Source organism: Budorcas taxicolor, chromosome 17, assembly GCF_023091745.1.
Source record: "Budorcas taxicolor isolate Tak-1 chromosome 17, Takin1.1, whole genome shotgun sequence".
Lineage (NCBI taxonomy): Eukaryota > Metazoa > Chordata > Mammalia > Artiodactyla > Bovidae > Budorcas > Budorcas taxicolor.
Genome location: NC_068926.1, coordinates 69,682,749 through 69,709,954, shown reverse-complemented (window position 1 = coordinate 69,709,954; position 27,206 = coordinate 69,682,749). Strand labels below are relative to the sequence as shown.

Genomic DNA, 27,206 nt, shown 5'->3' with positions numbered 1-27,206 from the left:
TGTGCCCGTCATGGGGGTGCAGGGGCACGGGCGGGCACCAGGTGTGGGCAGGAGGGGTGCGTGCCCGGGGCGCCGCGGAGGGCGCGCTCACCCTCGCTGAAGCCCTTGCGGGGGCCGGCGGCGCGGCCCGGGGCGCCGCGGAGGGCGCGCTCGAGGCTGTTGTGCTCCCTGGCCAGCTGCTCGACGGTCTCCTCCAGGTGGACGCGCTGCTCCTGCTCATACTGCAGGGCTCGCTGCCATTTCCGGCTGTGCGCCTCCGCTAGTTCCAGGAAGTCCCTGCAGGCCTGGCGGGGGCGGGGGGACGGCCCCTGAGCAGAGAGGGAGGCCCCGGGGGGCCATCCCCAAAGGGCTCCGAAACACCCGCGCTGCCCCCTGCGCCTGTCACGGGGTCAGGAGGCTCCAGATTTCTCAGAGCCAGCCTGGCGTCCGCCCTGGTTGGCAGCCCGCACTCCCGTACACAGGCAGAGGCTTTACTGTCTGAGCCGCCGCGGAAGCCCCCAGTTCCAGCAGAGGAACTGGGACTCAGAATTTTGTACCAAGTTAGCACACAGTCAGTTACCACAAGTTCCCTTCAGACTTGTGGCCCGCTATGGCATCCAGGCTCCGTTCAGCCTGCTGGGTCCACAGGTGGTCCCGGCCCCTGCTGAGGAAGCAGGGGATGATCATTCTGCCCCCAGCACTGCAGTGGAGAGGAGGGTCCGGGCCTCTCCTGTCCCTGGAGGGCAGAGTTCCAAGCCGGACGCCTCTGGACTCGCCCTTTCTGGACCCCTCTAACGTGGTCAGAAGGGACACTGGCTCCCAGCCCAAGCGGCATTGGTGGTCCCAGGCCGCCACCCTCCCCAGCCACTGCGCTCCATGAACATGGCCCTTGGCCCCTCCCCGCAGGTTAGAGCTGAGTCCCGCAGGGAGAAAGGCACAGGGGCCACGCGGCACGACCTGAAGGGCTGCTGGGAGGAGCCGGGGGCAACGCGGAGCTCAGGACCAGGGAGCACTTGACGGACACCCTTGTCATGAAGGTCAGCCCCGAGCACGCACCTGCACCCTGCCCGGGGCTCAGCCGGCTCTCCCGCCCCACAGGGAGCCGTGCCCCTGGCCCGTAGAACAGGCCCTGGCCTGGGGCTCCAGAGGGCCAGCTGCTCAGCTGGCCCTGCACATTGCCCCTTAACAAGCCTTTCCCAGGCACCTTCCCTCCGACACCCCATCTCCTCTCACCACCCTCCCCACCCCCCACAGCGGTTAGGGCTGCCCTCAAGGAAACCAGAAAAGGGTGAGAGATCAGAGTGGGAACACGCGGTTCCTGCACGGGCCACTCGGCTTCTGTGAGTGCACGTCCTGTCCGTGAACCGCAACAGGAATGCCCCGCAGACCCCGCACTCGTGGACCCCTGCCCCCACTCACCCGGCAGAGTCCTCGAGGTGGGAGGAGAGGCACCGTCCCTATCTGGCAAGAGCAAGCAGGCTCAGCCCCCAGCAGCTCCCCCGCAAGGCGCTGGGGAGCGGGTGTGTTCAGGGGCCCCTGCCCTCCCTGGCAGGTCTGACCCCTGCCCGGCCACACCTAAGCCACTGTAACTCGCTTCTCCAGCGGGGCAGGGATTTGTGACAGGTGTCCCAACATGGGCTTGCGGGGGGAGAGACTCGTGGGGAAGGGAAGAAAGCTGCTTATGTGCTCAGCAGGCTCTGGAGGTGAGAGGCTGCCGCCCGGCTTTTGCCGGCCTGGGGCTCAGTGGGCTCTGTAAGGCTCACCCCCTGGACTGGAGCTTCAGCCACGGACTGCCACATGACCCGGGGGCCCCGAGGTGGGTCTGGGGGCCCCGCTCCAGGCCCAGCCCTCCTGCTCCCGAGTTTGTGACCTGGAGCCCAGCCTCCCGCCCTGGGTTCCCCAGTGGCCCCAGCTTTGCCCCTGCCCCGCCCCTCCTACAGTAAACCTCAGGGTAGGGTCCCTGACAGCAGCGCTGACCACCCCTGCAGGGGCCAGACCGGCAGCACCTCTCTCCTGGGCCTGCCCTGGCAGGTTAAGAGGCAGCAGAGGGGTGGGGGGGGGGGGCCGAGCACCCCTCAGAAACGTCCCCCACACTTACAGGAGCCCCAGCACCTCAGGTCCTTAACCCAGAGCTCAGCCCACTCTGGGGAGCTGCCAGCCTTCAGCGATCTGAGCGCGCACCACCCTTCCCCTGCTGACCCCAGTGACCTGCGTGCACGTCATCCCTCCCCTGCTGACCCCAAGCGCGGCCCCAGTGCCCCATCAGGTTAGTCTGGACTCCGGCCACCTGTTTGCCACCCGAGGAGGGAGCCCAACTGCAGGGTGCAGGTCCACTCTGCTGCTGGTCTGGGTGGCTCTCGGGCCACTGAGCTGGGTGTGTGGTGGTGTCAGAAACTCACCCCAGAGGCCTAGCATTGGCGGGTGGGGTGTGCCCTTGTCTCCTTGGGCCCACTGCTTCAGGGAAGACCCCTGCTGGGAGCTCCTAAGCCCCCAAAACTGAGGCCCAGGGAGGAGGGGCTGCCTAGGTCAAGAAGGGGCGAGCAGGACAGGATGCCGGGCCCCTGGCCTGCCCGTCTTGGGTAGGGCGTGAAGGGATCAGGGCTGCCATGTGGGGCACACGTGACGGGTGTTCACGGGTCTCTGGCTCTTGGGGTCTGTGGGTGCCCTGCCCGGTGGCACGCTGCCTGCCCCATCGGACTGGCCTGGCAGCTCCACAAGGGCATCTGCCTAGCACTGCTGCGTGGCGCCTGCAGCCGTCACTCCCCACCAACCCTGCACAGATCTGCAGTCACCCCTCGAGTTGTAATAGGGGTGGATGCTTTGCTTTTATATAACTCACAGCCTTTAAAACAATATTTGTGAAAGAGCCACAGGTCAACCTACATAATTCATACAGACTCAGAACTCCACACGGCCTGGGGTCCCTACCAGCAAAAGCAGGGAGGGGAAGATCACAAGGGCCACTGCCCAGCACAGGAAACTCGACTCCACGTCTTGTGACAACGTGGAAAAGGGTCGGAGAATGAATGAATGAATGAGCCGTGTTGCTATACACCTCAGGTTAACAATGCAAATCAGTTTAGATAAGGGGCTTCTCTGGTGGTCCAGAGGCTGAAATTTCACTCCCCCAATCCAGGGGCCCCAAGTTTGATCTCTGGTCAGGGGAACAGCTCCTGCATGCTGCAACTCAAGATCCTTCGTGCTGCAGCTAAACCTAGAAGAGCCAAGTAAATCCTTAAAAAATGACAAAGCCAAGGAGGGAAAGATGACTGTGGTCTGAAGCTGAATTAGGCTCCCTTCCTCCTCCTCTTGATGTTCATGAGGCTCTCAATACTCTAGAAACGACCGTTTTCTTGCCCAGCTTCTCTCAAACCTAGTCCTAGACCTCCTCCACACTCATCTGCGGCCCCGTCCTTCCCCACGCCCCCTCCCGCGTGGCCCCCGTGTCTTCCTCCCTTTCTCCAGCCCCACCACCCTCTGACGCCCCACAGGCTGGGGTAAGGGCTGTTGGCATCCTCACAAGCACTGAGGAACCGTTACAAGCGTGGTGTGGCGCCGGGAGGCCAAGGGACCTGCCCAAGACCGCAGGTTGTGCTTGCAGGACCAGGGTCCGAGTCTCCCTTGTCGAGCTGGGTCCTTACGCCTGTGTGGGCGCCCCCTTGGGCTGGTGTGGCCCTCAGGGCCTCCCTGCAGTGGAGCCGGGCTCCTTGGGACGCTGCCCCGCCTGGGCCCTGAGGCGGAGGCTGTTGCTGACACAGCCAGGGCTGCCCGCCAAAACCCCGGCGGCCCCCCACCTCACCGCCTCTGAAGGACAGGCCGACGTGGAGCCAGAGGCACAGGGCTGCCTGGACCGCACGTGGCTGGGGTGGGCCATTCCCACCGATGCCAGGGGTCAGGGGTGGGGGTCGTCTACAGGTGATGGGAGCCCGCGCCTTTGCCGCCCCGAGCTGCCTACCTGGCGTCCGTCCCCGGAGGCAGCGGTTTCCCCTGAGGCTGCCGCCCTTCCCCGGGCCCCATCCTGGCTGATGTAGAGGGAGCAGGGGCTGGCCTGGCCCCGCCGCCCAGAATGCTGAGCTCCGCTCGCTAAGCTGGATTAGGCCTGGGGCCCGGCGATGGGCAGGCAGCTGGGGGTGGCGCCTGGCTGGCCCTGGCCGTGAGCACAGCCACCTCTCATCCCTCCCGAGGCCCTGTGCCCTGCCCTGTACAGGAGCAGCGCCCTGGCCGCCACAGAGCCTGCCACACTGCCCTGGGCCCACACCGGGGCCCTTCACGGCATATCACCTTGCCGCCCACCCAGGGGCAGGCCTGTGAAGGTGGCTGAGGGCTGCCCACCTGGGGAGCCCGTTGGGGCCCAAGGGAAGCGGCTGCTGGGCACCCCAGCAGGTGTCCCGTGGGGCAGATGCCAAGGGTCTGGGCTGCGCCCCCGGCCCAGCCACACCCAGAGGAAGGAGGACCCGCACTAATGGCTTTTGTCCCCCCTAATCCTAATCCTCATCACAACCGCAGCCTCCCTGCTCCCCACACTGGGGCGGGCGAGCAGGGTGCAGGGCCTCCGCCTGGGTCTTTGCACCCCTCTCCATGTGGCCCAGGGAGCCTCCCAAAGTCTAGGAGGGTCGGCAGAGCTGGGACCCCTGCTTGGGTCTGGCCTTCCCAGCAGCTGCTTGGTTTCCCATCGGTCTCCTGTCTGGCCACAGCTGCCCCAGCTGGGCCATGAGGGCGCCAGGGAGTCTGTGAGTGTTGACTGGGTGGCCCTCGGAGCCACAGGACAGGTGAGCTCAAGGGCCGACGCCCAGGACCGGGTCGGGCAGGTGCCCTGGGCCACAGGGCCAGTTCGGACAGTCTCCAGCCCTTGACACCCAGCAGGTTCCACTCACCCGGCTCGCAGGGAGGATGGGGGAATGGCCACGCCTCCCCTGCAGCAGCCAGGCCATGGCCGGGTGTATGGCCCCGTGGCTGGCTCTCAGCCTCGGGCTCCCAGGTTGGCGGGTGGCCAGCCACCTTGCCACATCGACCCTCCCACGGCCCGCATCGTGTAGACCGGCCCCCGGTGCTCTGTGGTACTAAAGGCGGCAAATAGGGGGAAATTCTGCTGAGTCAAAGGTTCCGTGAGCCCCTCTGCATGGCTAGCAGCTCACGCCAGGTCTGGGGAGCTGCCTTCCCCTCCCACCCAGGAGCGGCAGGCTGGCCTACGTACTCGCCTCCCAACGGTGGGAAGGGACTGCCCAGGTCACAGGTGGCCACCTGGGTAGAAGCACAGCCATCCAGGCTCTGAGACTGAGAACAAGGGTCCTCGAGGAGCCACAGTGGTGCCGAGCTCTCCAGGGGGGCCTGTGGCTCAGGACTAGTCATGTAGCCACACTGCACGTCCACCAGCCTTGCTGCCCCTCCGGGCCGAGCCTCTCCCGGGGCCAGGCCCCCTGCTCCTGCCAGCTGCCACGCACACAGGCGAGCCCTCCCTGGACATGCAGAGCACTCGCTCACAGCCCTGCGGGGGTGGCTTCTCACTTCTGTCCATACTTTAAAGTAGCTCCTTCCAAACTCAAAATAGTTCACCCTTGTGGGCAGGAGCCAGTCCCATCTGGACGCCAGTTCGCCAACCAATTTTAGACGGTCCCGGAATCTATTTTTACTCCTTTCCCCAGGCCCCGACTGAGCAAGCTGCTGGGAGCCAGGCAGCAGTCAGCTGGACGGGAGCCTGCCTGCAGGCCCTGGAAGGACCCGGAGGGTGGCTCCACTTGGGTGGGGGCAAGGGGCCCCCCGTGCTCTCCAGACAGGGCTCAGAGCAGCCCCAGAGGGTCTCCAGCGAGAAAGGGCCCCTGCTGACCAGCTCTGTTCCTCTGATGCCCCACAGGCGAGGCCCCAGCCCAGTGCCCGGAGTCGCTGCCTCTGTTTCCACGGGCCTGTCCTGCTGCGGTGGTTTCCCCCTCGCCATCCGCCTCCCTAGCGCCCAGCACATCTGCTCAGCCCACCTTTGTTCTCAGCTCCCCCAGCTGGAGCTGGGCCCCCCCTCTCAGGTCCAGCCGTGCTGGTCGCGTCCAGTGTCCCAGCAGTCGGGGTCCGCAGTCCCCCGGCGCCAGCTCTGCTGCAGGCAGCAGGGTGTGTCCCTTGTGAGCCACTACCTTCCCTGGCAAACAAGGGACCCAGCGTGCAGGTCCATCCTAATGGGCCCTCATCAGGGGACTTGGTGGCCCCCGCCCCCCAGCTTCCTGCACCTCAACTGTCTTTGGTCTTTTGGGGGGCACACCCACCCCCAGCTCTGCTTACTTGTAGGCGGCCCTCACCCTGTTCCTGCCCAGCTTGGAGGCGCCGCATCAGGAGGGGGTCCCAGGCTGTCAGCCCACCAGGGGGCACCTCCACACTGGGGCTGCCCTCGCTCTGGGCCTTGCGGTAGCACCTGAATGATCCAAATGACGGAGACGAGGAAGCTGTGAGGACACCAACCTCGTGTGGCCGTTGCAGGGAGCAAACGATACCAGGAAGGAACCGGGGTGTCCTGGGCGCCCGCCATCACTGCCACCCCCCAGAGGCCGGCCCCAAACCAGGGCATCTGCTTCACCATGCAGACAGGCTCGGGGGAAGAGGACAGGAGTGCGTTCTTTCAGCCCGTGGAGACTAACACCCGAAGATGCACTGGCGACGTGTTAATTCTGCCCTTCTCCGCCTCAGGCCCTGTCACGGAGCCCCTGCTGTCACACGGGTGTGTCCTGGCGCTCTGGGGCGGCTCGCGGCCTCCACACCCAAGCCAGGGTTGGGGGTGCCCTGCACACACTTTGAGGCTCAGCCTAGAAACCCGGCTCATTCACAGCACTGTCAGGCTCCTCCTAAATGGCAGTCGGCAATGCCAGCACAGGCCCGCCTTTGATCAGTCTCATGAAATCGCTCACTAGGGAATTCTGCCAGACACGGAGTGGGCCACTCAGTCGCTCCTGCGTTCTTTCACAAGCCTCTGCCCCACCCCGCTGTCTTTCTCTCGTTCACTGACGCTCCCACATGCCAGACTCTGTGCCACGCCTGGAAGTTACAGGGCTCCCGCAGCATGAGGGAGACTGGGTCCAATCCCTGCAGGCACCCAGCTCAGCAAGGAGGACGGGCACGATGCTGGGGTAGAAAAGCCCGTGAAATAACAGGGTCCTACCGCGTCAGCACCCTGGATAAGCCACAGTGGAAGAGAACAAAAAAGGAACGTGAATGTGTGCATGACGGAGGCGCTGTGCAGTGCAGGAGATACTGTGCAACATCCTAAATCAACTGTACTTCAATTAAATAAATTTTTCAAAGTCCCAGAGGTGCGTGGACCTGCCGACAGGGCAGAGTGGGATAGGCGGGGTGAGGGTGGGCAGAGGGGGGCTTCCTGACCCTCCTGCCCCCTAGGAGACCACAGGCTGGAGCCGGGAGCTCTGGAGCCTCAAGACCTGGGCTCTTATCCTTAGCAGCTGCCTCAGTCTCCCTACCATACGCTGCTGAGTGGGCCAGGCGTGCAGAACGCCTCGTCGGCAGTGTGACCACGGGAAGTTGGTTCTCTTTCTGTCTGGCTCCCTGTGGGCCAGTGGTCCATCCCAGCCCCTGGCACCAGGGCTGAGCCAGCCAAGCAGACTGTGAGACGGGCCTGGGGGTAGCTGCTGGGCTTGTGGGTGGGCTCAGGGAGACCCTCCCGTGAGAAGAACACGTTTACGATCTGACGGCATAAAGCCCTGTTCCATTTCTCTGCAGCCGGGCCGGGTCACGCCTCTGCAAGGCCAGGTGCCCGGGGCGGTTCTGCACCCTGCTCTGGGCCTGGTCTAGGGGCAGAGCCCACACTTTCTCACTGACGTGGCAGCTGAGGAAATGGGGCTCGGATGACTTTGTAGCAGGTTATTGAGATGTGGGTCACTTGGAACTTCTTTCCTGAGACGTGAGGCCCAGTGCGACTGCAGCGTGGTGTCTCGGGCAGCCCCACTGGGCCACTGTTAGGGCCACAGGTAAGACCTGCACTTGGCCTTGAGGGGTACAGTGTCTGGTGGGGATCAGACGTGGAAATGGCAGGCTAAGTACTGCTTGGCTGGCTCAGTGGTGCCCCCCTGGGGACTGGGGGATCTAACAGGAGGCCCTCCTGGCTGTGGTGACGTCCAGGGGCCTTGGAAAGATGAGCAGGGATCTGCCCGGCATCGGTGTGGAGGGGGAGGGATATTCTAGAAGGCACAGCACAGCAGAGGCAACGCTGCAGTGTCCCTGATGCAGAACCCCCAGCCTCCCGCTCCCTTGAACACGCATCACAGGGGCCACCCTCGGGGAGCAGGGCCACGGGGAGGCCTGCCTCAGTCGCCATGGTCCCTGGGGCCTTGGAGACCGTCCAGCATGCCTCCCTCCCTGCCCTGCTGGGAGCTCGGGATCTAAAGGCTGAGAACAACGCTGCCTCCCCACAGATCTGAAGGAGGTTCAGCAGCCTCGTCCCGCTTCTCTCCTGAAGGCTGGTCAACCCCAGACTCCCAAGGAAAAGTGAAGGTCCGGCAGCCGCCTCCCCGGAGCCCTCCCACGGAGGTGACCACCTGACCAGCCGGCCCCCGCTTCCTGCTCCCCTGCCACGACCCAGGCTCAACTGGAGCCTGTGAGGTGGAAAACCCACCGCTGTTCACCATGCACAGGAGGTCGGGAAGAGGCCCCCAGCTTCCCATGGAGGATTCCCCCCGGGCAGGGCGGGGTGGGGGCCGGGAGTGGGTAGGGGAGAGGTCCCCAGGTTCCTGTGGAGGGCTCCCCACAGTCAGGGCAGGGAACTGGGAGTGGGTGGTGGAAGGTGGGGGCTCGCAGAAGTGGGAGATCCAGGCTCCTCCTCCTGTGAGACCTGGGGGGTCTAGGGGACAATTAGGGCAGCTCCTGCCCATCCTAGGTCCCCACCGTTGCAGGAAAGACCCTGGTCCAGCTGCTGCCCAAAGGTAAGAGGCGCATCAGGGTCTCTCAGCGTCTCGGCATCTGAGACGGGGCTTGGGCCTGGGCAGAGGCCACCTTCCCTGTGTTGACCTCAGAGTAGGAGGGGCCTCTGTGCCCCTTGGGGGTCTCACCCCAATCATCACGAGGACTTAACACTCCCCCCGCAGGCTGCACGGACCTGGGCTGTGTCCAGCTTTGGTGGCCCTGGGCAGCTCTCCACATGGGTATTAATGGTGAGGCCATGGGGAGGGTAAGGGGTCCTGGGTGGGACGGGCCTCGGTTACAGCTCTTTGGTCCAACCCCTCCTCAAAACCGGGGTGGAGGCCGAGGCCTGGCCAGGGTGGGGGTTTGGGCACTCAGTGTCTGTCAGCCACGCCGACTCCTGCCGGGTGAGGAGCAGCTGAAGGGAAGGGCCCCCGTAAGGAATGGGGCCTCTGCTCAAGCCTGGACCCCCAGCAGCTCACTTCTCTGCCCCTCACGGGAGCTAGACGGGGCGGGGCCCTCCTCAGGGTCACGTTCAAGGCGGGCAGAGTGCAGGCTCCGCCATGTGGCTGTATCTCCTGGTGCCAGGGCCGCACAAGGGCTTCCTGACCAACCACGGAGCTTCAGCTTCCTTCCCGCCACACAACTCATCACGCACTCGGGTGCCGAGCCGTCTTGACGGCTTTGTAAACAGACAGGCCTCTGATGCCCGATAAATTCTTCTGGCTAGAGACATCAGCTGAGCAGCTCATTATTTGGGAAAACCCAGAACGGCCCGTGGAGATGACGCGGCTCCAGGCTCGGCAGGCGGGGAGGCCGTGCCACGGGAGCTGCGAGCGCGTTCTCGCCCTCGGGCCTGTCACCAGGAGACGCGCGCTGACCCGGGTCCCTGGAGTCTGGGGACGGGGTGCAGGGGCCGGGCGTGCAGTGGGCTGCGGCCCCCGCCATCCCACTGCCCTCGGCTCCCCTGCTGCTGGATGCACGGCCCAGCCTCCTCCCAGGCCCCTCACTGCAGGGCCCAAGTCCCCAGGCGGGAACTGCCCGCTGCCGCTGTGGCCGTCCTGACACCTGCCCTGGGCCTCGTCCTCTGGACCCGCCTCCACTCCCCACGCCTGGCCCTGGCTCCCAGCACCACCATCCTGGCCGGGGTGTGCCCTCCTGGGGGGCTCACCTGGAGGGGAGGCTGTGGCCAGCAGGCCTGTGTCCAGAGGGAGCGCTCATCAGGCCGAGAGGGCGGGCCCTGCAGCCCGGCTCAGCCTTGTCCTCCGCCACCACTGAGAGGCCCTCTAGGTTCCTGGTCACGTTGCCCTGGGGCTCCTGGGACCCGTGCAGAGGGTGACCCCTGGGGCTGACCCCTCAGTCCACACATGTGGCCCCTCGTTCAGCCCCTTACTCTCAGGTGGGCAAGACTGCGGCGGCCTCAGCTGGGAAGCTCTGCTGGCCGAGTGACCCCTCCCATGCCAGGCACCCCCTACATGCACGAGCCGCCCCTGCTCAGGGGTCCTGGACACACCATGTCTGGGCTGGACACTCAAGAACGAGGGGTGAGCAGCAGCTGTGGCGGGACAGTGTGGCAGCCATGTCCCTGCTGTGGGCACGGAGCTCACTGCTCCGCTCAGCACGGCCTCCCGTGCCCAGGCCCGAAGCGCCTGCCGGGCCCCATGACCAGCTCCGGGCTCCACCTGACAGTGAGGGCCAGTGACCTGGCCCGGCCCCGGGGCATGGATGGGGTGACGCGGAGGCGGCGGAAAGCAGGGAGGGGCAGCCCGGACCACCCACCCTCCCGCGGGCCCGGGCACTCACGTTGATCATCGCATTGGACGTGATGCGGAAGAGGGTGGCCCGCTCGTTGACCGCCTTCAGCTTCTCGCTGCTCTCAGCCGGGATCCGGAGGCCGTCCAGCTCGTTCAGGGAGCGCTGCAGCGCCACGCCATGCTTGGCCACGAGCTCATTGCATGTGCTGAGGTCGTCCAGCTTCAGCGAGAGGCTCCTGATGGTGCTGTGCAGCTCGCTCTTGTCAGCTGGGGAGGAAGTCCCGTCCTCGTCGTCCCCAGAGTCATCTGTGGAGAGACGCGGCATCGTTCTCGGGTACCAGCGCACGCCACACGCCGAGGCCCCTGGGAGGGCGATGCCGGGACAGAAGGGCAGGTAGAGCTGCCTGGGGGAGCAAGCAGGTGCCCCCACCCCCTGGTGGGTGGGATGGGGAGGGGAACCAGCCTGAATGGACAGGGCCTGGCTGAGCTCTGCAGGGTGCAGGCAGGGGTGGGCAGCTCCCATCCCAGACCCGCAGAGGCCTCGAGTCACAGGCCGGCCGGCGGACCCCGCTTCCCCCAGCTCCCCGCACCTCACCTCGCTGTCCGCTCTCCGCCCACCTGCGGTGGCACCGAGCCGTCCGCTCCCTGCAGACACACCGCTGCTCGTGCCCCCGTGCCCCGGAGCTTGCCGGCTGTGTCCCTGGCCCGACGCCGGCCCACCTTCAGCGCCCCCCGGGACCCCTCCCCCAGGCCACAGTCACAGCCCCTCCCTGCTGCTGCAGGGCTCCCCCAAGGAGCAAGGCCACGCTCGCCTGTGGGCGCCCCGCGTGGAGACACTGGCCGTGTCCTCTCAACGGCCTTGTCAGGCAGGGGCTGTACCGTCCCCGGGGGGCAGACAGACGGGGCTTGGCGAGGTGAAGTCTGGCCCCATACCCCTCCCACCGCTGCCGTGGGCTCGTCTGTCCGCCTCCAGAGCAGCGCCCTCACGCTGCACTGTGGGGTTCCCCGGCTCACTCCCCTCCCGCCACCCCTTCACCTCTCACAGGGCCCCAGGTGCCCTCGGCGCCCCATCCTGGGAGTCTGGGGTACCTTGGAGCCTGGCGCCCGGCCAGCCCAGCCTGCGTTCGAGGGGGCCTCTGTGGAGAGTGGGGCGGGGTGGACGGCTGGCCTGGGCCCTACAGCCGCTTCAATACCAGCCTGTGAGTGCCCAGGGTTTCTAAGATGCCTTGTTTCAGAAATAATTAGCAAGAAACTTATATATATGTATTTTTTTGGTGACGAAAATCTGGAACCCAAGACACAGATTTTTGAAAAAAGTACACAGTGTGAGGGAACAGGCTTCCTCCCAAGGCAGGCAGGGTGCGTGGGGGCGGCCGTGGCTGAGTCACCGCTGCGCACGCCCTGAGCCGGGGGCAGTGCCTGGCCAGCCGCGGAGGGCCCGCCAGCAAGGAGGCGGTGGGGGGCAGCCGGGCCGGGGACAGGGCTCACCCCACCCATCCAGCCCCACCGCAGCCCTGAAGCAACCCGGCGTCTGGAGACGGCACGTGCCGGGCCAGGTCCTGACCCCTCGCCTAACCAGCGAGAATGCTGAGCTGCCAGGTGGCCGGCAGACAGCGACTGCTCCCACTCTGCAGGCCTGAAAACGCAGCTCCTGACACCGAATCGCGGGTTTAGGGCCCTGCAGCGAGGGGGTAGAGGTGTATCTGAACCCAGGTGGTCTGCACGGAGGCGGTTCCTCCTCCTGGATCACCTGAGAAAGGCTCGAATGGCTGGGGCGTATCTTGCCGTCCTGGGCGCCCGGCCCTGGGCGAGGCGCTGCCTTGGTGAGTGCACGCTGATGACCTGATGAGGAGGTCTGGGGGGCAGGAGGTGCCCTGAGATCACCCAGGGCCACGGTCGTGAGTTCTGCAGGCTCCAGGCCTGCCAGCTTCAGAGCTGGGGCTCTGAGTTACAATGCAGCCTCCCCTCGCTTGCAGGGTTCACCATGTCTAATAACCAGAAGAGCCACTGATCGGTCAGCGTGGCTGCTGCTGGGCACCAGGAGGGGCTGCTGTGGTCAGCCTGAACGTGAGCCCCTGTACTCCAAGCAAGAACTGACTGCCCAGACTCTGAGCATCTTCCTGCAGGGTGGCCGGGAGCTGGGGTAGGGGGGAGGTCACTGCACCTCAGCAAGCAGCTCTGGGGTCCAGGTCCGGTCTGGCTGCCCGGGACACAGGGAGCTGCTCTGCTCCCAGGGCACTGGCTGGGTGTCTGGGGCGGGATGGAAGGCGCGAGGTCAGCAACTGCGAAGCAGCAGTCTGCCCTGTGGGAAGGGCCAGTGCCTCCCAGAGAGACGGTGAGGGCATGAGGAGGGGAGGGGAGGGGAGGGGAGGGGAGGGGAGGTGACGGACGGCTGGTCTTGGGTGCATCCCGGGAGGCCTGCACAGGGGCGGCAGTCACACACAGGAGGGCAGGGTTGGGAGAAGGGGCACAGAGCCACAAGCTGGAGCGGGGAAAAGGCACGCTGAGGAGCCTGGGCCTCCATCCTGTGGCCAGACGGACTGTGTGGGCATTTGAGCAGAGGTCCATGTTAAAGAGGAGGCTCTGGTGGCGGAGTGCAGGGAGGAGCCGAATGAGGAAGGGACCCTGGCCCCCAGATGGTGCACTCTGGCTGTGCCGAGTCCCAGGCCTCGGTTCAGGGTCTCTGCAAGCAGCAAATCCACGCTGGACACACAGATAAAGCTCAACATCAGAGACGCAAATGAAGCCACTCGGTGTGACACTGGGCAGGCTGGCAGAAAGGACGGGTGGCATTAACTCCGCTCGCGCTTTCTGAGAGACAGGCCGGCAGATCCCCTCATGTGCATGAACAGGGCGGCTTGCTTCACCCCCCCAACTCAGAAGGGAGCTCTGCTGGCGGGCACGTCGTCTGAGGAAGGAAGGCACTCGTGTGCAAAGTGGCTTAGGCTGCGGTTCTTGAGCAGGTGGCCCTGGGGGTTCTCAGGCTTTTCTGACCCCACATGTCCTCTGTCCCCACCTCCACTGGGACTAAAACTCAGGGACAATGAGCTTGTGAGAGGAACAAAGTGACCACCCACATCACTACAACACGCAGACACTGAACTACCCATAGACTCAAACCCACAGAAATGCAACTGCAGGAGCAGCAGCACCGAATCCCAGGGCCATGCCGAAGCCACGCTCCCAGCTACAAGGGAGCCCTGGCTGGCGGCAGAGCCCACGGGAAGGCCAGGACTCGCACAGCGCAGCCGTGGGGAGGGCCTGCCAGGCTGCCCTGGGGCGGGAGCATGAGGCGTCGGAGCGCAGAGGCTTGGCCCGAGGGGGCTGAACGGAGTGTCTGTGAGGGGAGAAGGATGGGCGAGTTGGTGGGGATGGCGAGGAGGAAGCCGGGGGGCGGGGCGGGGAAGCAGCTCTGCCTGCCCGGCCTCCTGCCTCCTTCCCCCCGCGGCCCGGCCGCCTCCGTGCTGAACCCCTGCTGCCTGCCTGCCTGCATGCTGCTGCTCCTGGGGCTTCTGACGTTCAGATCAAACCTGCACACAGGACTTCCCTGGTGGTCCAGTGGTTAAGAATCCACCTACCGATGCAGGGTACATGGGTTCGATCCCTGGTCCAGGAAGATTCCCTGTGCCGCGGGACAGCTAAGCCCGTGAACCACAACTGCTGGGCCTTGCTGCTTTGCAACAAGAGAAACCACCACAAGACTGCACGTCGCAACTGCAGAGCAGCCCCTGCTCTCTGCAACCAGAGGAAGCCCGTGTGTGGCAATGGAGACCCACCGGCTAAAATAAGCTAATTAAAAATAAATAAGAATATTAAAAAAAAAAACTCGACAGAAAAGCAACTAAGCAGGAGCCTGGCGAGCTGCTCCACCAGCCGCAAAGGCCACGACTCCTGAGAGCCGACGCTGGCCTGCAGATGAGGAGGCCGGGTCTGCCCTTCCTCCCCAGGGAACTCCAGGCCAACACGCTGCCACCTTCTAAGAATGACATTCCTCAGCCAGGGGTACCCGGAGCCTCCTGGCTCAAGTGACAGCAGCCAACGGCAGCTCCCGGCTGTGGAGCACGGGAAGAGCCCCCAGCCTGGCCCACAAGCCGGGAAGTGGGGCTGGGGAGGTGGTCAGGGTACGATGCTGGCGGCTCCGGGACGGCGGGACCGCGTGCTGCAACAGCCCGTGGAATCAAGGGCTCCAGCCTGTTCTCCCGACACCACCATTTCTAGAAAAGCACCAACTCCCAAAACACCCATTGGATTTCACCGGCTAAATGCAAAGACGAATCCTCCTTTTTTTGCTAGAAGAGAATAAACCCACGACGTTCGGGTTACTGATGCGTTCCCCAGGTAGCAGTCGCAAGTTCTCCAACCACCCCGACCGGGCCAGCAGAGCATGGCAGTCCACGGCCGGTGCAGGAGTTTCCAACCCTTGGGGGCTACCCTGGGTTGGCTAGTGTGTCCCCCCCAAATCCGTGTCCTTCCTGAATCTTCAGAATGTGACCACAGGACTCCCTGCTGGCACAGTCGATAGGAGCCCGCCTGCCAATGCAGGGCACACGGGTTTGATCCCTGGTCCGGGCGGACCCCACGTGCCACGGAGCAACTAAGCCTGTTGGCCACAGCCCACCGAGCCGAGAGCCGCAGCTCCCGAAACCTGGGCGCCTAGAGCCCATGCTTCCGACACGAGACGCCACCGCGACGAGAAGCTGCGACTGGAGAGCAGCCCCGCTCACCCCAGCTAGAGAGAGCCTGCAGCGAAGACCCACTGCGGCCAAAGATAAGTGAGAAGTTAAAAAGAATGTGACCTTATTTGGGCTGCTGCAGGTGCCATTAGTTAAGATAATACCGGGGTAGGGCCAGTCCTCGATCTGCTGTGACGGATCTTACAGGAAGGGAAGCAAAGATGCAGGATACACGTGTGCTGATGGAGACTGGAGCAAAGCACTAACGAGCCCAGGGTCGCCAGCGGCACCCGCAGCGGAGACAGGCCTGGGACTCACTCTCCCTGGGCCGTCAGAGAGGAGCCCCGCCGACACCTTGACCTTGGACTTGTGGGCTCCAGAGCCGTGAGAAGGTCAAATTGTGTGGTGTGAAGCCGTGGGTTTGTGGAGACTTGTTACCGCAGCCCTGGGAAACGGTTCCCGCAGCTTCAAGTGGCACAGACTTAATTTGCTACAGCCGTGGAGGGCAGAGGCCCTAAGCGCGGGCTCGTGGCGAGGCTGCGCTCCGCCAAAGGCTCCTGGGGAGGGCGTGTCCTCCTTTTTTCTGGCTGTAGAGGCCGCTCCCATTCCTTGGCTCGTGGCCCCTTCCTCCATCCTCAGAGTCAGCAGACCGGCATCTTCCAATCTCCTGACTCTGACCCCCCTGCCTCCCTCTCAAGGACTCCGTGATTACCCCAGGTTATCCAGTCCCGCATAACCTCCCCAGCTCAGGTCCTTAGCTTAACCCCATGGCTGCAATCCCTCTGCCACGACAGTAACACGATCGCAGGTTCTGGGAATTAGGACGCGGACACCTTGGGAGCCGTCACTCAGCCACCGCACCGAGGAGCGGTGCACAGAGGCCTCACAGGCCCCTCCAAGCTCCTGCCAGCCTGGCACACATGCCTCTCCCTGACCACTCGGGGGGTGTCCTAAAGCCTCCACTGACCACTGTGACTGAGGAGCCCCCAGGCACCGCCCGGACCAGGGCCGCTGGGACCCTCTTTCACCTGGAACTCCTGGGAAGGAGAAGGTTGCCACGGAAACAGCCAGCAGAGCAAAGCCAGGTGGGCTATTTTTAGAAGCAGAACTTTTTTCTTTCCCCCTCCATCTTTGAGGAAAATGGATCAAGTTTCTGGGTGGGCAAGCCCTGTCGGGGGGCAGGGCAGACTGGGCTGGAAGGTGCGGGAGGGGCACGGGGGGGACGTGGAGTCGGGCGCCCGGAGCTGCCCTGTCTTGCACTGTTTCTCATTTCTCTGGGCAACCTGGCGTTGCCCTCACCTGCCCACGAGCTCCTCCAAGTCTAGCACTGGGTGAAGAGGACCGTCTCCCCTCAGCCACTGTGGCTGGAGATGAGTGAGGGTTGCCCTGAACCCACCAGCTCGCTCCCCCAGTGCTCGGCCGGGACCTGCCTCCATGACGGGAGGAACACCAGAAAATGTGAAGAGAAGGTGGGGGCTTCTCGGAGGTAAAGGCTCAATCCTTGCTGGGTGGGCACCAGGTCACAGACCAGGCAGGCGCCCCGAGCGGGCAGGGCCATCAGAGAAGCCTTGTCCCGCTCCCCAAGGAGGCGGCCCACAGCCGTTCGAGTGGGCAGCCGAGGCAGGTGGAGACCAGCGGACAGCAAGGAGTGCCACTGGCTGGCGGGTGGGTGGCCGAGGCAGGTGGAGACCAGCGGACAGCAAGGAGCGCCACTGGCTGGCGGGTGGGTGGCCGAGGCAGGTGGAGACCAGCGGACAGCAAGGAGCGCCACTGGCTGGCGGGTGGGTGGCCGAGGCAGGTGGAGACCAGTGGAGAGCAAGGAGCGCCACTGGCTGGCGGGGGAAGGCCAGGGGGACAGGACCTGGGCTGAGCGCGCACTCCCGGCCGGCCCCCTGCCACCTCACAGAAGACAGGGCGGGAGGCCTTGGGAGGAGGGCACTGCCCTGCAGGTGCGCCCTGTGGGAGGGTGGCATGGTGACCCCATGGAGGAGGAGGGGTAGCAGGCGCGCTGGGCCGCAAGTGGGGCGACCAGAGCCCGGAGGAGGCGCACCCCTGAGGTGCAGCCCCCGAGGCAGGCCAGGGGCCTCCGTGCCGGACAGTGAGGCCGGGGGACCAGGCCAGACGTGACCGGCACCAGCAAGGGCCCCTGGGAACGGGGCTGCCGCTCCACCAGGACACTGTCGGTCCTTCCTGACTGGGGAACCCAGAAGGAAAGCAGGGCTGTCTTCCCAAGGCAGAGTCTGTCGGTCACTAGTCCTGCAGGGGGCTCTGCAGAAAAAGGAACCAAAGATTAAAAAAAAAAACCACTTTCATAAACAGGGTGAATGATGTCCCTTCCCCCGAAGCAGGTAGGTGACCAAAAGCTGCGAGAAGCTCGGCCTTGAGGACCCTGGAGGGCGTGTCGGGATCTGGTGGAAACATCAGGTAACAATCAGGAATAAATTGCGAAGCCCCAGCAGGCAGGGGGAAGACGCAAGCCAGAGTGCAGGCATCTGGTGGGCCTATCTCCCCTCCTCCCTCTGGCGGTAGGCACGGGGTGTGCCAAGGGCGGCTTCCTCTGCAGCAGGGTGCAGGGGTGGCCCCCTGACCAGGACAGCTGTCGAACAGGCTGAGTGGGCCACCAGGGGTGGGCCCCCCGGGCTTCGCTCCGCTTCCACCGGAGCCATCTGGAGGCCGTGACCGGCGTGACTCTGCTCTCCCCATGGAAAAACACCCCCCGGGGAACCTGTGCTGGCTGGAGAGGGCAGAGGAAGGCTGGGCAGAAATCTCAAGAGAGCGAAGAAACACGCCCCCTCTCCTCTTCCTGGAGGGGCTAGGGCCCAGGGTCAGAGCCAGGAGCCATGACAATGAGTGAAAGACGTACGCAGGGGGTGCCAGAGACGCCCACCGACCGGGCGCCTCCCTCCTCGGCAGCACCCGGGAGCCGGGGCCACGCAGCGTCCTTGGGGTGACGGACGGCTCTGGCCGCAGGGCCCCCCTCCGGGGAAGTGAACCCTGGTGCAGAGATGCAGCATAGAAATAGACGCACAGTTTCAACTGCGGCATCTGCTGCAATGCTGGAGGCAGCCTGCCGCCCACAGCCCCTGCCCGCTGGCAGAGCGCCCCGCCCAGCCAGCGCTTCCACCCTAGCCAGGAGTCCACGGGTCTCCTGAAGGAACAGGGGTGCACTGCCGGGGGCTGCTGTTCCATGGCGCCCCACCACCACCCCCGCCACGCCTCCAGACTCACTCATCTGCCTTGTCCTGGTCTGCGGCTTGCCCAGGGTCCCAAGCAGCAGAGGTGGGCTGCCCTCAGCCAACCTGAGGTAGGGGTGCGAGGGCACGACTCCACGCCACCCGGGTGTGGGCGGAGACACTGTAGCCCACCCCCCGGCGTGTGAGCCCTTGTTAAGGGGCACGGATGCTCCCCTCCCTCTGACCTGCTGATGTTGGGAGCCAGCCCACCTGCGTCTCAGCACGCGGACCGTCCCTGATGCGCCTGGCCCGCCGAGACGACAGTGAGACTTCTGATGGCGGGAGGAGCTGCCGTGTTCCCCCGACCTCCACCACAGGCCCCCAAACTCCACCCCACTGACCGCTGGCCCCTGGCTCACAGAAAGCCCAGTAGGCCCACCCTCCTTGGCAAGGGCCTCAGTATTTTTGGAAAAGTGTCTCCAGGAGGTTTTACACCGTGGCCAGGTGAGAACGGTGAGGCCTCCCCAGCTGTGTTGCCTTGACGCTGTCTGTCTGTCCCCTGCACCCTAGCTCGAGTCTTGCCCCCAGCCAGCTCTACAGCCAGCCAGCAGGGCTGAGGGGCTCCCACAGACCCTGGGCGTCTGGCTCTGGGGCTCCATATTTCTGGGGCCCTATGCTGCCTTCTGAGTACCACAGAAGATGAAGTTCTATCGTCTTGGCGGCTCAGGAGATCACACAGAATTTCCACGCTGGAATCCAGCCTTTGTCCACAGAGCCCAAAGGCAGCTGGGTGTCGGGGTCTCGCCTCTGCTCCAAGTCCTTTTCTCCACGGCAGCATCACCGGTTAGCTGGGTCCCATGGCACCGTCAGCTGCGGCCCCCGTGGACTGGGGCCGAGCTGGGGACGCCAGGAGGGCTTCTTTCTGCCCCCGTCGGCCCAACCCCGCTCCCACTCCTCCCCGCCAGGCAAGGGCGCCCACCCCTCCGCTGCCTGTTGTGGGACCAGAGACCCCAGAGCAATCAGAGCGTCCTGGGATGGATAACAAGGAGCCCCACCTGTGGGATAGCCCAGCACCCACACCGGTCGCGAGTTCAAGATCTGCGGCAGCACAGCTGAGCTGCTCACGGGAGCCGCCGGCTTACGTTTCCCCGGCCTGACGACGGCCATGGCTACTTATCGGGAAACATCGGACGTCCACGAGACCACACGAGAGAACTTCCCACGCAGGGCTGTCTCTGGGCCTCAGGGACAGAGAGTGACTGCGGCGGGGGGCTCATCACCTCGGAGCCAAGGGGCCCCGGGCGGGCGGGCAGAGGCAGCCTCGTGTCTCTGATGGCAGCCCCGGGAGAGGAAACCTGGCGGCATGTGCTCAGAGTGAGGCCGAGAGAGCGCGGCAGGGGTGGGCTGTGTTTGGAGGCTGTCGGCTCCTCCCAAGGCCCTTTTATTCCTCTCCTCGTTCTGGGTCCCCGTCCGTGCAGCTGGGAGCCTGGCTAGGCCGTGTGTCCACAGGCCTCTGAACATGCCTCCCAGAGGACATGAGGCACAGTGGCCAGTCCTCGTCGTGACCCACCATCCTGGGGAGAGCCCCGACCCACAACTGGCCAAGGAGGCTGGGGATGGGGGTCGGCGCGGCCGGGGAAGGCATTCCTGCGCCTGGACGACACCAAGGCTTCCCAGTGCCCAGTCTCTCCTCCTCTGTCTGTCTCCTGTGTCACCAGGGACACGGCTGGGCCGGCAGGGCCTCAGCTCAGGTGTTGGTCTGGCCACCAGTAGGCTGTGTGACTCTGGGCCCCGGAGTTTGCTCCTGAAAGGAGGGGTCTACCGGGCAGACCCACACTGCTCCGGGGGAAAGGTTCACCGCTATGGTTAAGACAGAAGTTAACGCAGACGTGCCCTCGATCCTGGGGGCGCCTGGGAGGGGGAGGAAACGACCCTGGGACCAAGCAAGCAGCCCCACCGCACCCTGGTTTGCTGAAGAAGCCCTGGGGGCCAGGCCGGAGGCCAGGATCCACGGAGGCCGGGCCACCGGGAGACGGGGCAGAGCAGGCAGAGCCCAGATCTACCACCTGGGAGTCGGGACTGGGGCTGAGACCCAGAGCCGGGGGAAGGAGACGGGGCCGGGGGAGGGCCTGCGGGGGGAGAGGCTCAGGGGAACCGGCCCCCAGCCCTGCCCTCAGCACGGTTCCCTCCCCATCACCTCCCCACCTGCTGGACTAGGGGGGCGGGCAGCCACCCCACAGCTCAGAGGGCCGTAGCAGCAGGACCCCTGCAGACACCACCGCGGGTAGGGGGCTTCCGAGGCTTGGCCGTGACGGCTAAAGAGGAAAATCAATCTGAAAACAGACCCCAGAAAAGTCCACATTCGAGAGGGAAGCTTGGTCTTTTGAGGAGCTTGGCCAAAGATGAACGAAGCGGACTTCGCTGGCCCTTGGCTCCCGAGAACGGGGGATCAAGGCTTGTGACCCCGGACGTCTGATGGCCCCTGGCTCCGTCCTCCTGCTTGCCCAGCCTCAGTCGGAAAACTGTTCTACAGGGCCAGGGAGCGTTATTCTCAGGTTCTTGGCTGTTAGGTTTCTCACTGTAAATCAAGAGGTTGGTTTTCTGCTTTCCAGAAGAAACGGAAATTGGAAATTCCAACTTGTGATGGTATTTGTGAAGACACTAAAGTGACTGTCCCTAAAAACCGCAGGGGGTGACCAGGAGCTGGTGTGGGGGGTGGGGGTGGGGGTGGGGCGGTGGGGAATACGGCCACGGGGAACCGTGGGGAGGGGCACAGGGTGGAAATGACAGCCTCCGTGAAGCCCGGGGAGGGGAGAGCCAGCAGAGACGGGGGAAGTGGGGGCGGGAGCGGGCAGGGAAGAACCCTGTCTCATGGAGGAGGGCCACCTGCCCGCCTGGGGCTGTGCCTTGCCGTGGGCTCCCTACCCCCGTCCTGGGAACCCCTCCTCAGCAGCTGCTCCCCGAGCCCCCGGGGAGGCTCCTCAGCCTGAGCTGAGGTCCCCTGAACCTGTCTGGGAGCTTCCCCCCAACTGCAGAGCCCAGGGGGTTCTCACTGAGGTGGCGGGGCTGAGGGAGAAACCTGGGCACACGGAAAGAAAGATGTACACAGCGCTTGCGGGTGTCGGAAGACAGTCCCGCGCAGCCTGACACCCACGGCCAGGCGGGCTTGAATTACAACCCCGAGGTCTGCAGAGACCCAACATCTTTGGGCCAAGTTTCCACCTGAGACAAGTCTCCAATTGGCTCCACAGTGGCCGGGGGGGCTCCCCTTAAATAGGTCAACTTTCTGCGGTCCTGGTCCCAGGCCCACCTGGGCAGGAAGGGGAGGGACTGGGGGAACAGGTGGTGGGGGGCCTCTGGGGGGCTGTGCGGAGGGATTTTTCAAGGCCACTTAGGACTGGAGGACCTCAGGGCCATGGGCTGGCTGTGTGCTACAAAAGGCCCCTTTCCTGCAGCTGGTGAGGCTGGGGCAGAGACCCAGGCAACGACAGAGGGTCCCTGCCTACTGACAGCACATAGTCAGCCTGCAGTTCGCGCAGCCTCCCGGCCCGGGTCTCACCACACCCCGGCGCTGTGGGCTCCACTTCCGGCGCCCTTCAGTGCCAGGGGCGCTGCAGGGGTCCTGCCCCCATCACCCAGTGGGCAGCTTGACTCCGGGATCTGGATGCTGGGCCCTGAAAGCAGACGTGCCCGGGCGACGGGCACATGAGCCAGAAGACAAGGAAGGAACGGCTTCCTTACAGAGCAGGGAGAAAGGACCCTGGCACTTTATAGTTCATAAAAATGTCCTTCAAAAGTAAAGGTGGAAGAGAGATATGTTCGGATAAATAAAACCTGAGAGAATTTGCGGTTCGCTGACCTATAGTAAACTTGAAAGTAAGTTTGTCAAGCCGAGAGGAAGTGATACCAAATGGCAACTCAGATCCACACATAGGAGCAAAGAGGGCTGGAAATGACGGCAGGCAGGACCCTGCAGGGTCTCGTGGTGCAAACGCCCCTCTGAGTCTGGTTTGTAGGAAGAAGGCTTTAGTCCCCCCTGGGTTCCAAACTCGTCAGGGAGGAGGGGGGATGCAGAACGAAGGGAAAGCGGTGAAGGGAGGAAGGCGATGACACGACTCCCCGTAAACCGAAGTCCCGGTTCCTCCACGAGGCATTCACACGACAGTCAGACGCGTCTTGGGCTCTCTGCAGGATGGTGACCCTCACGCAGGTGGAGGATGCTGACTACGCTGAGCACACTGAGCGCAGGCACACAGACCCCGGACTGGTCGGAACCAGAAGGCTGACGATTCCGGTTCCGGAAACGTCTCCGTTACCACCCACCAGTCAGAGGAAGGCCATGCACCCTACAGACCTCACCCCAAATGTCACCTTTAAACTCAAACTGTCCCTGAAAGCCTTCGGAGTTCGGGTCCTTTGAGCAGGAGCCTTCTCTTTGCTTGGCGCCCTGCAAATAAGCGCTGAACTTCCCTTTGCCACAGACTGGTGTCAGCAGATCGGCTTTGCTGAGAGGGCTGAGAGGACCCAAGTCCGGTTCGGTAACAGAAAAGATAAATGTGTGAGTGAACATAAGAGAGGCTGGTTTTCCTCCCTTTTAAATGTTGTTTAAAGGTAACTCATACAGCAAGTTTAAAAAGTGTGTTGTATCTTCAAAAGTAAAGCACGACGCAGCAGAAAGAGGGGGAGGGACCGTGGAAGTATACTGTTGTTAAGGGTCTGACTTATGGCTGAAATGGTGTATGATTTGAAGGAAGACTGTAATAAGTCAAAGATGCCTAATGTAAACCCTACAGCAACCACTGAAAAGAGAGGTACGCAGTTACGAGCCAATAAAGGGAGAAAATGAATACCGAAAACATCACAGATGGCAGGAAAAGAGAAAAAAGAACAAAATAGATGAGACCAAACAAACAGCAAAATAGTAGAGATAAACCCAAACACATCCAGAATCGCTGTCGTTTAGTTGTTAAGTCGTGTCTGACTTTTGCAACTCCATGGATTGTAGCCTGTCAGATTCCTCCGGCCACGGGATCCTCCAGGCAAGAATGCCGGAGTGGGTTGCCATTTCCTCCTCCTTGGGATCTTCCGACCCAGGGACGGAACCCGAATCTCCTGCATTGCAGGCAGATTCTTTACCACTGCGCCACCTGGGCTTCTCATATCAATAATTACATTAAATTAAAACGTTCTCAACATTCTAAAAGTCAGAGCCTTTATCAGACTGGATTAAAAAGCAAGACCCACTATAGGCTATCTTCAATTAAAAAAAACCCCTTTAAATATTAGAGCATAGATAACCAACCACATGCTTTCCACAAGAAACACACTTTAAATATAAAGACATTCATGGGTTTCAATTTTAAGTAAAATACTAGGAAAGGAAACACCAGGCATATGGCAATTACAAGAAAGCTGAATGACCTTAATAACATCTCAAAAGAGGCTTTAGGACAGAGATAAAGAGGGAAGTTCCATAATGACAAAAGAAGTCAATTCATTAAGAAGACAAACTCCTGGTTGGGCATGCACTTCCTAAGAGAGTCTGAAAGTAGATGAAGCAAAACCAGAAGTGAAATCTACAGTTACAGTCAGAGATTTCAATACCACTCTCTTAGCAACTGCAGGAAGGTTTAGACAGAAGAGAGATTCGGACGATGGGAATCTTCAAGTCTTCTCTATCCATCAACTTGAGTTAAGTGATGTTTATAGCATGCCACCCCTGCAATGGCAGAATACCCATTTTTTTCCAACAATATGTGAAGTATTCACCAAGACAGAGCAGTGCTAGGCTGTATATCAGATCTCAAATTTAAAGTGATAAGACGCATGTTCTGTGGCTACTACAGAATTAAATTAGAAAGCAATAACAAAAATAAACCTGGAAAATACCCTAATATATGAAAATTAAATCACACACTTCTAAACGACTAATGGGTCAAATAAAAACCACAAGGAAAATTTGATAATATTTGTAATTGAATGATAAAGAAAGTACAATATATCAAAATGTCAGGTAGTTAGAATGCGGAAAAGGAGTCCAAAATGGCAGTGGCTAAAAGACAAGGAAGAGAAAAGCCCGGGAAGAGAGAACAGAGGAAGGTCCGAGGACCGGAGTGAGGAGAGGTAAAACAAACAACACTCCTGGCTGGCCCAGTTTACACAGGACAGGCTCAGGGGGGAGAAAAGGCATATAAAAAGAGGAGACAAAGGGCGCTCTCTCTCCCTCTCTCTCTCTCTCTTCCAAATAAAATAAAGCTGTAACACTGATTTCCCTAAGAGCTATAACACGGTCCATTCGAGACCTGAGAGCTATAACACGGTCTGTCCAAGACCCAGGAGCTGTGGCACGCCGAGGGGGCTTTAATGCCGTCACTCCAAGTCTTCGCTGTGACGAGACAGAGGACCGAGGAGCCCACGCTCGCCTGAGAGCAATTTACGGGATGCAGCCAGGCAGCGCGCGGGTGACGGTGCGCGGCGTGACTAGCTTCTCACGGAAGAGAAGGGAGGCTTGAGAGGGCGATCTGAGCTGCCGCAGTAAGAAAGCTCCCCTGGCGGTCCAGCGGCTAAGACTCCCAGTGCAGTGGGCCCAGGGTTCAGCCCCTGCTCCGAGAACTCGACCCCACACGCCACGGCTAAGAGTCGGCATGCCACAGCGAGAATGATCCCGCATGCCGCAACAAGGGTCAGAGGTCCCCAGTGTTGCAATTAAGACCTGGCCCAGCCGAATAAATAAATGTTTCCTAAAAATAAAATATGATACAAATGAGCTTACTCACGAAACAGAAACAGACTCACGGACATAGAAAATAAACTCACAATTACTAAAAGGGGAAGGGGGTGGGGAGGATGCATTAGGAGTTTGAGGTTAGCAGATACACACCACTGTACATGAACAACGAGGTCCTACTGTGTAGCACACGGAGCTGTATTCAATCTCTTGTAATAATCCATGATGGAAAAGAATATTTAGGTGTGTGTATGTGTGTAACTGAATCCCTGTGCTGTACATGAGAAAGTAACATAACACTGTATTGATAAATCAAATGTACTTCATTCTTTTTTTTAAAAAGAGCTCAGCTGACAGATTCAACCAAACATTTAAGGAAAAAACAATACAGGTTCTACACAAACTCTGTAAGAAAATTAGAGGAGGGAACATGTCCCACTTCACTTTATGATGCCAGTATTACTTGATAACAGAAGGACAAGGACATCACACACACACACACAAAGAACCAACAACAACAGCTACAGCCCAATAACATCCTTCACGCACAGAAACAAAAATCCTCAGAAAGATACACAAATATAATCCAGCAATACATAAGAAGGGTAATACATCTTGATTAAGTGAAGTTTGTCCCAGAAAAGCAAGGTTAGTTCAGTATGTAAATATCAATCAACGAAAGACAACCCAATTAACAATGGAATTTGAATAGACATTCCTCCAAAGAGGATATACAGATGGTCAATAAACACATGAAAAAATATGACACAGCTGCTCTGGAAGACAGTTCGGCAGTAATAACCCAGCAATCCCATCCTGGGTATCCACCCAAGAAAAATGAAAACTTTGTCCACGTGAAAACTTACACACGAATGCTCACAGCACAGCAGATTCCTAGTGGCCCCAACAGGAAACAACCCAAATGTCCATCAACTGACGAATGGATAAAAGTGGTATATCCATGCAGTGGAATACTTATTTGACAACTTTTAAGGAATAAAATGTCAACCCTAAAGGAAATCAACCCTGAATATTCATTGGAAGGATGGCTGCTCAAGCTGAAACTTCAATACTATGGCCACCTCATGTGAAGAGCCGATTCATTGGAAAAGATCCTGATGCTAGGAAAGATTGAGGGCAAAAGGGAAGAGGGTGGCAGAGGAGGAGGTGGGCAGACAGCATCACCGACTCAATGGACATGAGTTTTAAGCAAACTCTGGGTGATAGTGAAGGACAGAGGAGTCTGGTGTGCTGCAGTGCATGGGGTCACAAAGAGTTGGACATGACTGAACAGATGACACCACCCTTATGGCAGAAAGTGAGGAGGAACTAAAAAGCCTCTTGATGAAAGTGAAAGAGGAGAGTGAAAAAGTTGGCTTAAAGCTCAACATTCAGAAAACGAAGACCATGGCATCCGGTCCCATCACTTCATGGGAAATAGATGGGGAAACAGTGGAAACAGTGTCAGACTTTATTTTTTGGGGCTCCAAAATCACTGCAGATGGTGACTGCAGCCATGAAATTAAAAGACGCTTACTCCTTGGAAGAAAAGTTATGACCAACCTAGATAGTATATTCAAAAGCAGAGACATTCATTACTTTGCAGACTAAGGTCCGTCTAGTCAAGGCTATGGTTTTTCCTGTGGTCATGTATGGATGTGAGAGTTGGACTGTGAAGAAGGCTGAGCGCCGAAGAATTGATGCTTTTGAACTGTGGTGTTGGAGAAGACTCTTGAGAGTCCCTTGGACTGCAAGGAGATCCAACCAGTCCATTCTGAAGGAGACCAGCCCTGGAATTTCTTTGGAGGGAATGATGCTAAAGCTGAAACTCCAGTACTTTGGCCACCTCATGTGAAGAGTTGACTCATTGGAAAAGACTCTGATGCTGGGAAGGATTGGGGGCAGGAGGAGAAGGGGACGACAGAGGATGAGATGGCTGGATGGCATCATGGACTCGATGGACATGAGTCTGAGTGAACTCTGGGAGTTGGTGATGGACAGGGAGGCCTGGTGT

The 27,206-nt window shown here is 61.1% G+C and overlaps 1 protein-coding gene across 1 annotated transcript in view; it reads right to left on the bottom strand.

Moving 5' to 3' along the window:
- OSBP2 (oxysterol binding protein 2) overlaps positions 1-27,206 on the bottom strand; it is a 120,830-nt gene that overhangs the window by 13,855 nt on the left and 79,769 nt on the right. Inside the window, exons 3-4 of the mRNA XM_052654657.1 lie at positions 10,669-10,925; positions 92-284 (exon numbers count right to left, since the gene is read on the bottom strand). Coding sequence (XP_052510617.1) covers positions 92-284; positions 10,669-10,925 — 450 coding nt within the window. The remainder of the gene's footprint in view (positions 1-91; positions 285-10,668; positions 10,926-27,206) is intronic.